Here is a 16,143-nt window from a genome sequence, read left to right as displayed (position 1 = left end):
CTAATAGTAGTAAAATAGTGTCACATGCTTAGTTTGTGTCTGAGGTATTACATGAGTATTACATTAGGGCCATATTTAATATGAAAAACTTTCCTAGGAGGATGACGAGCTCGTTCCAGTGGTGTTAGAAATTGAATATTTCAGTTTAGTCACATAGAAGAACAATACAGAAACTGCACACATGTTTAATAAAATATGTTTATAATACATTTTATAAACATTAGCAAAAATGATAATGAAATGGCTTTGCTGACTCTGTACCAGTCTTCACAGAAAAGCTTAAAATGAGCCTGAATATTTTAGGCTTCTCTTTATAGTCACATGACTTGTGAGTTTTTTGCTAGACTGGGGCTTTCCCAAGCCCCGAGATGCACTTTCTTATAATACATAAGATAATGGAATTGCTCTGTTAACTTTTCCCCAGTCTATACAGCAAAGCAGAGCTGCAGAACCTAAAAATCTCATCTTATTTTGTATTATCCATTTGGTTTTGTGGTAACTATAAAGAGGATCCTAAAATCTTTCAGACTCATAAAAGAACAACAAAAAAACTGCAAACGTATTTTTTATATAATATGATTATAATACCGTACATTACCAAAAATATTATATTACTGAATATGACCCCCATGATCATTTGATGAAGAAGTGTTTGGCGGGCAGGATAGGTGTTTGGGTGCCATCTGCTCATGTTGTTAATAGTGTAGCCCAAGCAGAATACAATGAATGATATGAGTCTGTCCATTCCAACCCCAAACTCCCCCCCCCCTCAAACACTGTTCCAGCATATGCAGTGCTTGTCTATCTGAGCTTGCCAAATTCATGGTTCATTTCCCCGGGTAAATGGAGAGATGTGATAATAGATTTGTGTTGACAACGAATGCTCTTAAACACAGGAAGAAAACACTTTACATTATGAAAGCCGCGCTCTGCTGTGCATAGTCAGTTTTCTGACTGACCTCTTACCTTTAAGTGACCTGCTGGAGACCACATATGGTTATTATTTATTTATATAGAGCCCTTGGTTCCAGGGCACTTTATATTTGATAAGGGTTAAAATACATGATGCAGGTACAGTAAACGTGACACGGGGTAAATTGCAGACTGATCTAGAGGGAGTGAGGGCCCTCCCCGCCAGGGCTTACAATCTACATGGGGAGGAAGGGAAACAGTAGATGAGGGGACAGCCGGTAAGTAGATGAGGGGACAGCCGGTAATCTTGGAGCAGTTTGGCAAGCAGCATAGAGCAGTGGCAGTAGCAGCAGGGTTATTGTTGGTCATAGGCTTTCCTGATGAGGGGAGTTTTTTAGGTTGCTTTTGAAGCTCTTGTTGGTGGGTCAGAGCCGGATGTGTCTGGGTAGCCAATTCCAGTACAGAGGAGAAGCACAGGAGAAGTCTTGGAGACGGTTGTGTGAGGTGCGGAAAGATGATTGATAGATCGGGGGGAGGGGCTGGAGCGAGATGAAGAGAAATTAGGAATTCCATTTTCTCAATGTTGCGTTTGAGAAAGCGGGGGAAGAAGAAGGAAGATATCGCTGATATGGATATTGTTGTGACCACATTGTTGTTGATAGGAATTAGAGATACACATCCAGTGCCTTGCACAAGTATTTACCCCCTTTTGGACTTTTGCCATTGTATAACCACAGATTCAGTTTTATTTTATTACCCCAACAAAGATCTGGTGCAACCAAACACCTTCATATTTGCTAAACACATCGGGGGAGATTTATCAAGACCTGTCCAGAGGAAAGGTTGCTGAGTTGCCCATAGCAACCAATCAGATCGCTTCTTTCATTTTTCACAGGTCTAAAGAAGCAATCTGATTGGTTGCTATGGGCAACTGGACAACTTTTCCTCTGGACAGGTTTTGATAAATCTCCCCCATAATTAGTAAATAGGGTCTGCTGCATAAACATGGAATATTGAACGCAGACCAAGGAATAACGCCCAGGGGCACACTTCCTACATGGGCAGCAAAGCCGATAGGTGAATCTATTTAGGTGACTAATTCTATATGTTGCCTTTAACTTTTTCGTACTCATTTGTGTACAGGATCAGGCCTCACCAACATCAAGACTGAAGAAATATCTGAAATGAAGGTGGATGCTGGCTATGAAGTGCACCACCAGAAACTGGTAAGCAGTTGGGGCTCTTATGTATAAAAATGTGAGAAACGAAGAGGATAAATATAGAAGTTATTGCAAAATGGGTTAATAGGTGAGAGAGTTTCTCCACCGTTCGTTGCAGTCCTTGTATGCCAAACACTTCCTATGATCTCATATTGGTTTTCATGTTACTTCTGATCTTCCCCGACTGTATATTGAATCTTGTGAAGAAAGTAGTTATCACAAGTTTTCTTCAAGAAAACTAAGCGGCCAAATTCCTGAGTAGCAATGGTTGAAAGATGTCTGTCTGGAAAAAGGTTACTAACTCATTGCTAAGGGTCCCATTGAGTCACAGATCCAAACAGAGAAGACGTGAAACGGTAGTGAAACTTCTTAGGAATTGCCCGCTTTATCGACAGTACATCCAAGTCAGGGTTGGCCTTAGGGGGGTGCGCAGTCTGTTTGGTCACACAGGGGGAGATTTATCAAAACCTGTCCAGAGGAAAGTTGCTGAATTGCCCATAGCAACCAATCAGATCGCTTCTTTCATTTTTGAAAAGGCTTAAAGAAGAGATCTGATTGGTTGCTATGGGCAACTTGGCAACTTTTCCTCTGGACAGGTTTGGATAAATCTCGCCCACAGTGCTTTAGCCATCCCTGCTGAAGGGGGCACCTCAGATCCCCAGGCACCTGAGGTTTGTGACCACCACAAAAATTAATACTGGTATTGTGTTTTTTCAGTAGTGCCATTGGCGTGTAAATGGAGCTTATGTTCGACTGCTGCTCCATTCAAACTTCCCCCAACCACATTTTTATTGGGTCCCCTATCCTGGCAATAGTTGGCATCACAGAGGTTGACCTCCCCCCCCCCTTCCCACCATCAGCAATCTAGCATTAATCACTAATTTACTGAATAGGTTACATACTATAGGCCAGTTATACACAGGCATATTATGGACAGCTATCAGCTCAGGTCATCAGACCAGAAGTCTCTGACCCTGTGGCCATATTACGGATGAAAAAAATTGCCCAAAATGCACCCATGTGAATGCGGCCTAGGCTGAAATACCGCTTTACATCACAGCACAACTCTTGTCTATGGGCTCATAGCAAAATTACAGCTCAGCCCCATTTAAAGGGGCTATCCAGCCAAAAAACATGTACTACAGCCTCAGAATAGCGAATAAGCATCTGATTGTTCAGTAGGTGGGGGGGGGGATCTGGCTAAAGAACGTGACCCCGACTCTTTCCACTGTATGGAGTGGCAGACTGCACATGCTCCATGTCTATGAAAAAAAAAAAAATGAATTACTCTAGTATCTCTGGCACTCCCTTAGACAATGCATAGAGCAGATTGCCATGCTGCTGGGAGAACAAGGGCCCCATTCTGGAGATCACAGGGGGTCCCAGCTGTTGCACCCCATGTGATCAGATGCTGATAGTGGATAGGGGATATCTTTTTCTTTTCTTGGCTGAATAACTTCTTTAAAGGGGTACTCCGCTGCTCAGCGTTTGGAAGAAACTGTTCCAAACGCTGGAGGCAGGAGCTCGTGATGTCATGGCCACGCCCCCCCCCCATGACATCACACCCAGCCCCCCTCAATGCAAGTCTATGGGAGGGGGCATGACGGCTGTCATGCCCCCTCCCATAGACTTGCATTGAGGGGGCGTGATGTCATGAGGGGGTGGGGCTATGACATCACGAGCTTCCGGCTCCAGCATCCGGAACAGTTTGTCCCAAATGCTGAGCAGCGGCGTACCCCTTTAAGTTGAGTTTAGCTGCAGTACCAGACACGATCCATGGACAAGAGCGACGCTGTTACTGGTACAAAGCAGCTACGTTGCGCTAAACATGTTAAATCAATATAAAGAATAAGTCCCATCATGAAAAAGGATAACAGATTGCTGGGTTCCCTGCACAGTAGGTTTAATCATACTGTGGCCCCTCAGTATTGATGGGGGGTCCCAGTGTTCAAACCCCAAGCGATAAAGTGATTGTATATCCTAATGGTATGCTTTTTAATCCAGTATACAGGAGTATATACATAAGGATGTCATGAATAAAAAGAAAACAAACCCCTTATTTCTGTTGTTTTACTTTTAAACAATGTTGATTCCATGCAGGCTGATCTGAATAAATCTGTATACTTTTCTAGGTATTCTTTGCAGAGGAGGTCGGCTCAAACAAGGGGGCGCTCATTGGTCTGATGGTTGGCGGTGTTGTCATAGCAACAGTTATAGTGATCACCTTGGTGATGCTGAAGAAGAAGCAGTATACATCTATCCATCACGGTGTAGTAGAGGTGAGCGCTGGTGAATTGTGACCCGGAGAATAAGCCGGCAACGCTTTATTTTATGCATCTCGGCAGCTAACAGGGAAATCTGTCTGTGCGTCTCGTTGTCCGTCGCCATTAGCAATGCCTGGAATTCATCCCCGGAATAACCAACATTTACTTTTCCCCTTGCTAAAGTCTCAGGGCTGTGAATCTGTTTGTTTAAAAGAGGTTTTACAAGAATGTAAATCCTCCCCATCTGTATTGCCCCACACAGTGCACTTTGTGTCCCCATATACTACTTAGCCCCCACCCCTTGTGCCCTCATATAGCAGTAATAGTCCCCCATATAGTGATAATAAGCCCCCATTGAAGATAAATGGGTACTCTGCTGCTCAATGCTCGAAACAAAATGTTGCAATGCTTAGAACCGGCAGCGGGTGCTTGTGGCGTCACAGCCCTGCCCCCTCAATGCGAGTCTATGGGAGGGGGCGTGGCAGCCGCCACGCCCCCTCCCATTCACTTGCATTGAGGGGACAGGTGTGATGTCACGAAGGGTTGAGGCTGTGATGTCACGAGCCCCCATTGCCGGCTAGAAGCGTTCAGAACATTTTCTTCCGAACGCTGAGCAGCGGAGTACCCCTTTAATTATTTATCACCACAGTCCTGACAGCAGCAGCGCGGTCTCCTGTCTGCCGCTCTGCTACTCTTTGGCGGGTGCAGGGCAGAGGGAGGGACATGTCTGTTGATGTCGGACTCAAGGACGAATTTACGTCTCAGGTTCCTGTAAGCATAAAAGACTGAAGCACGTAACCACCTCACAATGGTATATATAACACTTATACTATGTGTTCTATGTATTGTGTAATATACAGAGAGGCTGCAATGTGGTATATGCATTGACATATACAGTACAGTCCTTGATATAACGTATGGTACTATATATGACAATGAACAGCATCAGTAATATATATTATATGCTGGGCAGTACTGTACATGTTGAAGCATATACCATATTGTATTTATACTCTGGCAGTACTATACATTATAATTATAGGTATAATCTATAGTACTCAGGAGGTTGGGCTGCAATGTAGCACATGCTAAATCGTAGAGCCCACCCGTGCTATATATTTACACATATACATTTTACATACACAATAGAGATATAGCAGACATCCACTGCAACAAAAAGCAGTGTTGTGTGTGTGTATATATATGACATTGTAAGTGTATATGACATTATGTGTGTATGTGTATATATATGACATTGTATGTGTATATGACATTGTGTGTATGTGTATATATATGACATTGTATGTGTATATGACATTGTATGTGTATATGACATTGTGTGTGTATATGTATATATGACATTGTGTGTGTATGTGTATATATGACATTGTGTGTGTGTGTATATATGACATTGTGTGTATGTGTATATATGACATTGTGTGTGTGTGTGTATATGACATTGTATGTGTATATGACATTGTGTGTGTATGTGTATATATGACATTGAATGTGTATATGACATTGTATGTGTATATATGACATTGAATGTGTATATGACATTGTGTGTGTATGTGTATATATATATGACATTGTATGTGTATATGACATTGTGTGTATGTGTATATATGACATTGTATGTGTATATGACATTGTGTGTGTATGTGTATATATGACATTGTGTGTATGTGTATATGACATTGTGTGTGTATGTGTATATATGACATTGTGTGTGTATGTGTATATATGAGATTGTATGTGTATATGACATTGTGTGTGTATGTGTATATATATGACATTGTATGTGTATATGACATTGTGTGTATGTGTATATATGAGATTGTATGTGTATATGACATTGTGTGTGTATGTGTATATATATGACATTGTATGTGTATATGACATTGTGTGTATGTGTATATATGACATTGTATGTGTATATGACATTGTGTGTGTATGTGTATAAATTACATTGTGTGTATGTGTATATATGACATTGTATGTGTATATATGACATTGTATGTGTATATATGACATTGTATGTGTATATGACATTGTGTGTATGTGTATATGACATTGTGTGTATGTGTATATGACATTGTATGTGTATATATGACATTGTGTGTATGTGTATATATGACATTGTGTGTGTATGTGTATATATGAGATTGTATGTGTATATGACATTGTGTGTGTATATGACATTGTATGTGTATATGACATTGTGTGTGTATGTGTATATATGAGATTGTATGTGTATATGACATTGTGTGTATATGTATATGACATTGTGTGTATGTGTATATGACATTGTATGTGTATATATGACATTGTGTGTGTATGTGTATATATGAGATTGTGTGTGTTTATGACATTGTATGTGTATATGACATTGTGTGTGTATGTGTATATATGACATTGTATGTGTATATGACATTGTGTGTGTATATATGACATTGAGTGTGTGTATATGACATTGTGTGTGTATGTGTATATATATGACATTGTATGTGTATATGACATTGTGTGTGTATGTGTATATATGACATTGTATGTGTATATGACATTGTGTGTGTATGTGTATATATGACATTGTGTGTGTATGTGTATATATGACATTGTATGTGTATATGACATTGTGTGTATGTGTATATGACATTGTATGTGTATATGACATTGTGTGTGTATGTGTATATAACATTGTATGTGTATATATGACATTGTGTGTGTGTGTGTATATATGAGATTGTATGTGTATATGACATTGTGTGTGTATGTGTATATGACATTGTGTATGTGTATATGACATTGTGTGTGTATATATGACATTGTATGTGTATATGACATTGTGTGTGTATGTGTATATAACATTATATGTGTATATGACATTGTGTGTATGTGTATATGACATTGTGTGTGTATGTGTATATGACATTGTGTGTGTGTATGTGTATATGACATTGTGTGTGTATGTGTATATGACATTGTATGTGTATATGACATTGTGTGTGTATGTGTATATGACATTTTGTGTGTATGTGTATATAACATTATATGTGTATATGACATTGTGTGTGTATGTGTATATGACATTGTGTGTGTATGTATATATGACATTGTGTGTGTGTATGTGTATATGACATTGTGTGTGTATGTGTATATGACATTGTATGTGTATATGACATTGTGTATGTATATATGACATTGTGTGTGTGTATGTGTATATATGACATTGTGTGTGTATGTGTATATGACATTGTGTGTATGTGTATATGACATTGTGTGTATGTGTATATATGACATTGTGTGTGTATGTGTATATATGACATTGTGTGTGTATGTGTATATATGACATTGTGTGTGTATGTGTATATGACATTGTGTGTGTGTATGTGTATATGACATTGTGTGTGTATGTGTATATATGACATTGTGTGTGTATGTGTATATATGACATTGTGTGTGTATGTGTATATATGACATTGTGTGTGTATGTGTATATATGACATTGTGTGTGTATGTGTATATATGACATTGTGTGTGTATGTGTATATATGACATTGTGTGTGTATGTGTATATATGACATTGTGTGTGTATATGACATTGTGTGTGTGTGTATAACATTGTGTGTGTATATGACATTGTGTGTATATGACATTGTGTGTATATATGACATTGTGTGTATATATGACATTGTGTGTATATATGACATTGTGTATATGACATTGTGTGTGTATATATGACATTGTGTGTATATATGACATTGTGTATATGACATTGTGTGTGTATATATGACATTGTGTGTGTATGTGTATATATGAGATTGTGTGTGTTTATGACATTGTATGTGTATATGACATTGTGTGTGTATGTGTATATATGACATTGTATGTGTATATGACATTGTGTGTGTATATATGACATTGAGTGTGTGTATATGACATTGTGTGTGTATGTGTATATATATGACATTGTATGTGTATATGACATTGTGTGTGTATGTGTATATATGACATTGTATGTGTATATGACATTGTGTGTGTATGTGTATATATGACATTGTGTGTGTATGTGTATATATGACATTGTATGTGTATATGACATTGTGTGTATGTGTATATGACATTGTATGTGTATATGACATTGTGTGTGTATGTGTATATAACATTGTATGTGTATATATGACATTGTGTGTGTGTGTGTATATATGAGATTGTATGTGTATATGACATTGTGTGTGTATGTGTATATGACATTGTGTATGTGTATATGACATTGTGTGTGTATATATGACATTGTATGTGTATATGACATTGTGTGTGTATGTGTATATAACATTATATGTGTATATGACATTGTGTGTATGTGTATATGACATTGTGTGTGTATGTGTATATGACATTGTGTGTGTATGTGTATATGACATTGTGTGTGTGTATGTGTATATGACATTGTGTGTGTATGTGTATATGACATTGTATGTGTATATGACATTGTGTGTGTATGTGTATATGACATTTTGTGTGTATGTGTATATAACATTATATGTGTATATGACATTGTGTGTGTATGTGTATATGACATTGTGTGTGTATGTATATATGACATTGTGTGTGTGTATGTGTATATGACATTGTGTGTGTGTATGTGTATATGACATTGTATGTGTATATGACATTGTGTGTGTGTATGTGTATATGACATTGTATGTGTATATGACATTGTGTGTGTATGTGTATATGACATTGTATGTGTATGTGACATTGTGTATGTATATATGACATTGTGTGTGTGTATGTGTATATATGACATTGTGTGTGTATGTGTATATGACATTGTGTGTATGTGTATATGACATTGTGTGTATGTGTATATATGACATTGTGTGTGTATGTGTATATATGACATTGTGTGTGTATGTGTATATGACATTGTGTGTGTGTATGTGTATATGACATTGTGTGTGTATGTGTATATATGACATTGTGTGTGTATGTGTATATATGACATTGTGTGTGTATGTGTATATATGACATTGTGTGTGTATGTGTATATATGACATTGTGTGTGTATGTGTATATATGACATTGTGTGTGTATGTGTATATATGACATTGTGTGTGTATGTGTATATATGACATTGTGTGTGTATATGACATTGTGTGTGTGTGTATAACATTGTGTGTGTATATGACATTGTGTGTATATGACATTGTGTGTATATATGACATTGTGTGTATATATGACATTGTGTGTATATATGACATTGTGTATATGACATTGTGTGTGTATATATGACATTGTGTGTATATATGACATTGTGTATATGACATTGTGTGTGTATATATGACAGGTTTGGAGCAGGTTTAAATACAGTCTAAAGCATAGATCATGCAGTCTGTGCACAGAATTTATGAAGAGCCGTGCGACATTTGATAAATTAGGTGCACAATAGACCGGCCTAACCCTCTGTAGTTTGGTCTATATTGATGCGGGACATAGACAACTTTGATAAATCCCCCCACTGTGTGTGTGTGTGTATATATGACATTGTGTGTGTATGACATTATATGTGTATATATGACATTGAGTGTGTGTATATGGCATTGTGTGTGTGTGTGTATATGTGTGTGTGTGGCATTGTGTATATGACATTGTGTGTATCCACTACAACAAAAAGCACAGTGTGTGTATATATGTGTATATATGGATTTCTGTGTGTTATTGTAAGGCTGGGTTTACACCTGTGTTTGTTGCTTCTGTCACTGATTTAGTAAAAAAAAAAATAATAATAATGGGTAAAATAGTTTAGCGCTGCAGTATTTCATCCGGTGAAATGGTGAACAGTGCGCTAGAAACCCTACAGATCCCAAGACATTATCTGTCAACAAAATAATTATCATCTATCCACAGAATAGGAGATAAGTGTCTGAATTCGGGGGTCCGACCCCTATGTTGTGTGCCTGTCAAGCCCCCGACCACCTCCACTACCCATCCCACACACAATCTCACTTTAATTTGCTCATAGACAAATATGAAAAGGTTTTATTTACAATTGTGTATGCAACTAACTGCTGGGAAACCCTGCCTCCACATACGGTAAATGAAGAAGTATGGCCATGGCGGGAATATAAGGAAGGCCAGAGTCCATTCACTCTGAAACCTCCTCCACATTGGTAACTTAAAGGGGTACTCCCATGGAAAAGGTTTTTTTTTTTTTTTTATCAACTGGTGCCAGAAAGTTAAACAGATTTGTAAATCACTTCTATTAAAAAATCTTAATCCTTCCAGTACTTTTTAGGGGCTATATACTACAGAGGAAATGCTTTACTGATGTCATGACCACATTGCTCTCTGCCGACCTCTGCTGTCCATTTTAGGAACTGTCCAGAGCAGCATATGTTTGCTATGGGGATTTTCTCCTGCTCTGGACAGTTCCTAAAATGGACAGCAGAGGTCAGCAGAGAGCACTGTGGTCATGACATCAGAGAAATCTAAAAAGTAAAGCATTTCCTCTGTAGTATTTAGCCCCTAAAAAGTACTGAAAGGATTTAGATTTTTTAATAGAAGTAATTTACAAATCTGTTTAACTTTCTGGCACCAGTTGATTTAAAAAAATAAAAATAAATAAAAAGTTTTCCACGGCAGTACCCCTTTAAGGGGCCTCCACAATCCACATTATGTAAGTGTTGTCCAATGATCCTATCGACATGAGAAGAGGAAAAATGGCCTCCATCAAATGTCTATCATTTTGACGTATAAGGGAGTCGCTCTTATGCACAGCCATGTTTTCTATATGTTCCTATGATTGGGAGTCAAGTGGGCTTCAGCTCCCAGGGATATGATTGGGACCACCACCTATCTAAATCCACCCCCAGAATCCTGTTCATTTACTGCTCGGCTAACCAGCGTGTCATTGCATTGCTCGGTTACACTAGGGTGAATAGATTTAAAGGGGTACTCTGGTAAAAAAAACTTTTTTCTTTTTAATCAACTGGTGCCAGAAAGTTAAACAGATTTGTAAATTACTTCTATTAAAAAATCATAATCCTTCCAATACTTATTAGCTGCTGAATACTACAGAGGAAATTCTTTTCTCTTTGGAACACAGTGCTCTCTGCTGACATCATGACCACAGTGCTCTCTGCTGACACCTCTGTCCATTTTAAGAACTGTCCGGAGTAGGAAGAAAATCCCCATAGAAAACATATGCTGCTCTGGACAGTTCCTAAAATGGACAGAGATGTCAGCAGAGAGCACTGTGTTCAAAAAAGAAAAGAATTTCTTCTGTAGTATTCAGCAGTTAATAAGTACTGGAAGGATTAAGATTTTTTTTTTTTAATAGAAGTAATTTACAAATCTGTTTAACTTTCTGGCACCAGTTGGTTAAAAAAAAAAAAAAGTTTTCCACTGGAGTACCCCTTTAAGAGCTGTGGCAGCAAGTATTAGAGCTGGGAATATAAAGTCTCATTGCATCAGCAAAATGATACAACATTATGACCGTCTGCTCCTCCTCCTTAGTGATAAACTCATTTCCTAATGGATTTCCTGGTAGAAGGAAATGTGTCCCATGAGGGAAATACTCGTTATATGTGTGGGGAGAAGAGAATCCAGAATGAGTCTTTTTACAGTAAACCATCCTTATATAAGTAGCGTCATATACTTTGGCAGAATCTGCGCTTATTGCTCCCCTTGCTGCAACATAAAGTCTTAAAGGGGTTATCCAAGACTATATATATATATATATTTTTTGTTTCCATATATTCAACTGGCTCCAGAAAGTTAAACAGATTTGTAAATTACTTCTATTAAAAAATCTTAATCCTTCCACTACTTATGAGCTTCTGAAGTTGAGTTGTTCTTTTCTGTCTAAGTGCTCTCTGATGAAACCTGTCTCGGGAACCGCCCAGTTTAGAAGCAAATCCCCATAGCAAACCTCTTCTAAACTGGGCGTTTCCCGAGACACGTGTCACCAGAGAGGACTTAGACAGAAAAGAACAACTTTAACTTCAGAAGCTCGTAAGCACTGAAAGGATTAAGATTTTTTTAATAGAAGTAATTTACAAATCTGTATAACTTTCTGGAGCCAGTTGATATATAAAAAAAAAAATTTTCCTGGCCTAAAACATAAGATATTAAGCGGCCTAACACTGGTTTCGCCGACATTTTTCCTGACCACTGTTTTGTTACGCATGATTGGCGTGTCCAAGTAGTTTAATCACATACAAGCAATAAAAGAAAGTTCTGGCTTAGAGACCACCAAGTCCTTTCTTGGTGACCACTATGTGGATATATGTGCTCGCAGGTGGTTCCATCTCATTGTGAACACCATGTAGATCAGTGGTCTTCAACCTGCGGACCTCCAGATGTTGCAAAACTACAACTCCCAGCATGCCCGGACAGCCGTTGGCTGTCCGGGCATGCTGGGAGTTGTAGTTTTGCAACATCTGGAGGTCCGCAGGTTGAAGACCACTGATGTAGATGCATGTACTGAATTCTTCACAGGAAGTTCTGTCTTGATAACTGTCTTTAAAGGGGTACTCCCGTGGAAAACTTTTTTTTTTTAAATCAACTGGTGCCAGAAAGTTAAACAGATTAATAAATCACTTCTATTATAAAATCTTAGTCCTTCCAGTACTTTTTAGGGGCTGTATACTAAAGAGAAATCAAAAAAAGAAATGCATTTCCTCTGATGTCATGACCACAGTGCTCTCTGCTGACCTCTAGTGTCCATTTTAGTAACTGTCCAGAGCAGCATATGTTTGCTATGGGGATTTTCTCCTGCTCTGGACAGTTCCTAAAATGGACAGAGAGGTCAGCAGAGAGCACTGTGGGCATGACATCAGAGGAAATGCATTTCTTTTTTTATTTTTTTTCTCTTTAGTATACAGCCCCTAAAAAGTACTGGAAGGATTAAGATTTTTTTTTATAGAAGTGATTTATTAATCTGTTTAACTTTCTGGCACCAGTTGATTTAAAAAAAAAAGTTTTCCATGGGAGTACCCCTTTAAGGCTGCTTTCACACTATAAAAATACTTCCATTATAAACACCCATCATAAAAATCTTGAAAAGCGGCCGTTAGAAAATCCCATTATAGTCTATTGGATTTTTCTAATAGCCATTTTAACCCGTTTTCACCCGTTATTAATAACAGCCGTTATTTTGTGACGGACGATAGTAACATTTTAACCCGTTATCGCCCGTCACAAAATAACGGCCGTTATTAATAATGGGCGATAACGGGTTAAAATGGCTATTAGAAAAATCCCATAGACTATAATGGGATTTTCTAACGGCCGTTAGGGATTCTTTAACGCCCCATTTTCAAGATTTTTAAGACTGGCGTTTATAACGGAGGTATTTTTATAGTGTGAAAGCAGCCTTAGATGCATGTACTGAGGTGTTCAATGGCAGTTCTGTCTGAATAACCACCCAGTAGATACATGTACTCAAGTGCTCACTAGTAGTTCTGTCTTGGTGACCACCGGGTACATTTATGTTGCTGAAGTGCAGGTTGGATGTTCCTTCTTCCCAGCACTAATGATTCATGTTCTGCTTAGTGCTGAGAACTGGGAGGTGTGTGCAGCCTTAGCCAATCAGACACTGAATCTTGCTCTATTGCTCAGAGCAGGAGAGTGGGGGCAGAGCAGAGCTGCAATGATTGCTGGGAGATGTAGACAAGGGAAAAGCAGGATGGCAAAGAATATCAAGCAGCCAGAGAAGACAACAGAGGCCACAGGAGTTATACATATAAGGCAGCATGGTTTACAGGGAACATATCCAGGATATCTCCTTCCATGGACAGAATGGGAAGTTCTGTCTTGATCCATGAGTGTTCATGGAAAGTTATGGGTTGGTAACCACCATGTACTGAAGTGCTCAACTATTCTGTTTCACTGACCATTATGTAGATCCCTGTAATGAATTGGAAGTTCTGTCCTGATAACGACAAGACAGAAGTGTTACGGCAACAGGAAATTCTTTCTTGGTTACCACCATGTAGATACTTGTACTGAAGTACTGTCGGGAAGTTCCGTCTTCATTACCCCAACGTCCGAAGATAGACGTAAACCTCTTTTCTGTTTATCCTTCAGGTTGATGCGGCAGTGACTCCCGAGGAACGTCACCTGACCAAGATGCAGCAAAACGGATACGAGAACCCCACATACAAGTTCTTCGAACAGATGCAGAATTAGGAACACCACAGCAGCCCTTCGTCTCGGACAGCAAATGATTGCTTCACTGCCCATCGGTGTTCAGCTATATACATATATAAATATAGAACCAGAAAAAAAAAAAAAAAGGTCATGTTGAGAGAATAATAATTAAAAAAAAAAGATAAAATAAAAAAAAAAAAATAAAAAAAAAATCCACCACTGTTTTATGATTTCCTCATTTTTGCCTTTTGACAGCTGTGCTGTAACACAAGTAGATGCTTGAACTAATAAACTAAAATCAGTAATGTATTCTCTTAACATTTCAGTCTTTACATAACATTATCCAATGAATGTTTTTGTGTACTGTAAAGAGTTTAGCTGTCTTAAGACTAGTGCATGAGTAGTTGCCTCTCCCTTATTTATCATGTAGATCTTTAAACAGGTTGTATATTATTCTTGTGAGTTGTGACAAAAAAAAATAAAAAATTAAGTCCGGGGTGAAAACCGCTTTACAAAACGATTGGGGATGCATTATGTGTATGTGAGGTTTTATGCTGCTTCTTTTGCCTAGTACATTTGTTTTACCACCTCCGCTATGCATTTTACAGGATAAAATCAAATTTTAATTTTTTATGATTTAAAAAAAAAAAAAAAATCCATGCAATTTTTTTAATTCTTTTATTTAGTTTTTATTTGTTTTGTTTTCTTTCCTCTCTACTGTGTTGTTGTACAGATTGTTCTGCCGTGTTAGTGATGTAGAAAATTATGGAAACACACACACATTTGTTTTTTTGTGCCTGTTTTATGTGCACACTTTAGGAAATGCAGACGTTTAATTAAAAAGCAAACGGAAAATATATACAGTATATAAATATTTTTCTCTTTTTTTTTTTTTTTGGTTTCCATGTAACTTTTAAGCTTTAACCCCTATCAGTGCTGGATGTGCCTGTGACACAATGTGTTGCAGTTACCCTCTAGTTTTTTTTTCGGGGTTTCATGTGTCTCTGATAATTCAAAGCACTTTTTTTAGAAAATTACACAAAAAAAAGTGCCCTGCTGGTCGAAAATTAGCAGAGATTCCTAAATGACAACTTTCTGCTGGATGATTGTACAGAATCATTGCTTATAAACTAATAGCTTTCTACACTGTGTTACATAAATAAATTTAAAAAAATCGGACTCATGGTGTTGGGTTTTTTGTCCTCTGTCTGTCTATGTATAAAAAAATATATATATATCTGGAGTCTTATGCCTCGTTCACATCACATTCTCCCCCTGGGTTTAGCATATATGTTGAATACAGCAGCTGATAAGTAAAAATATATAAATAAATATACCAATGTCTGCAATGTACACGCTAAACATGCCCATAGGGGTTCTTTGTCAGATGGGGACTAGAATAGTGTTTGCACCCGAAAAGTTTTTAGAGAAAAGGGTATGACCTCTGATGGCCTAAAATATTTATTATAATTCACACCAGTAATTGGCATAACTTATTGTGTAAATGTATGCCACTTTTTATTATACAAGGCACATTTAAAACTGGCTGTATACATTTATATTAAAGGGGTATTCCAGGGAAAAGCATTTTA

At 37.9% G+C, this 16,143-nt stretch overlaps 1 protein-coding gene across 4 annotated transcripts in view; it reads left to right on the top strand.

Annotated features, from left to right (window-relative positions):
- Positions 1-15,730, top strand: part of APP (amyloid beta precursor protein) — a 301,616-nt gene extending 285,886 nt beyond the window's left edge. For all 4 annotated transcript variants that reach the window (XM_056559448.1, XM_056559447.1, XM_056559450.1 and 1 more), the window contains 3 exons: positions 2,056-2,138; positions 4,265-4,411; positions 14,489-15,730. In XM_056559448.1, coding sequence (XP_056415423.1) covers positions 2,056-2,138; positions 4,265-4,411; positions 14,489-14,590 — 332 coding nt within the window. In that variant the 3' untranslated portion in view covers positions 14,591-15,730. The remainder of the gene's footprint in view (positions 1-2,055; positions 2,139-4,264; positions 4,412-14,488) is intronic.
- Positions 15,731-16,143: the final 413 nt, after the last annotated feature.

Source organism: Hyla sarda, chromosome 2 (assembly GCF_029499605.1).
Source record: "Hyla sarda isolate aHylSar1 chromosome 2, aHylSar1.hap1, whole genome shotgun sequence".
NCBI classification, from domain to species: Eukaryota; Metazoa; Chordata; class Amphibia; order Anura; family Hylidae; genus Hyla; species Hyla sarda.
This window is presented reverse-complemented; position numbering and strand designations above follow the sequence as displayed.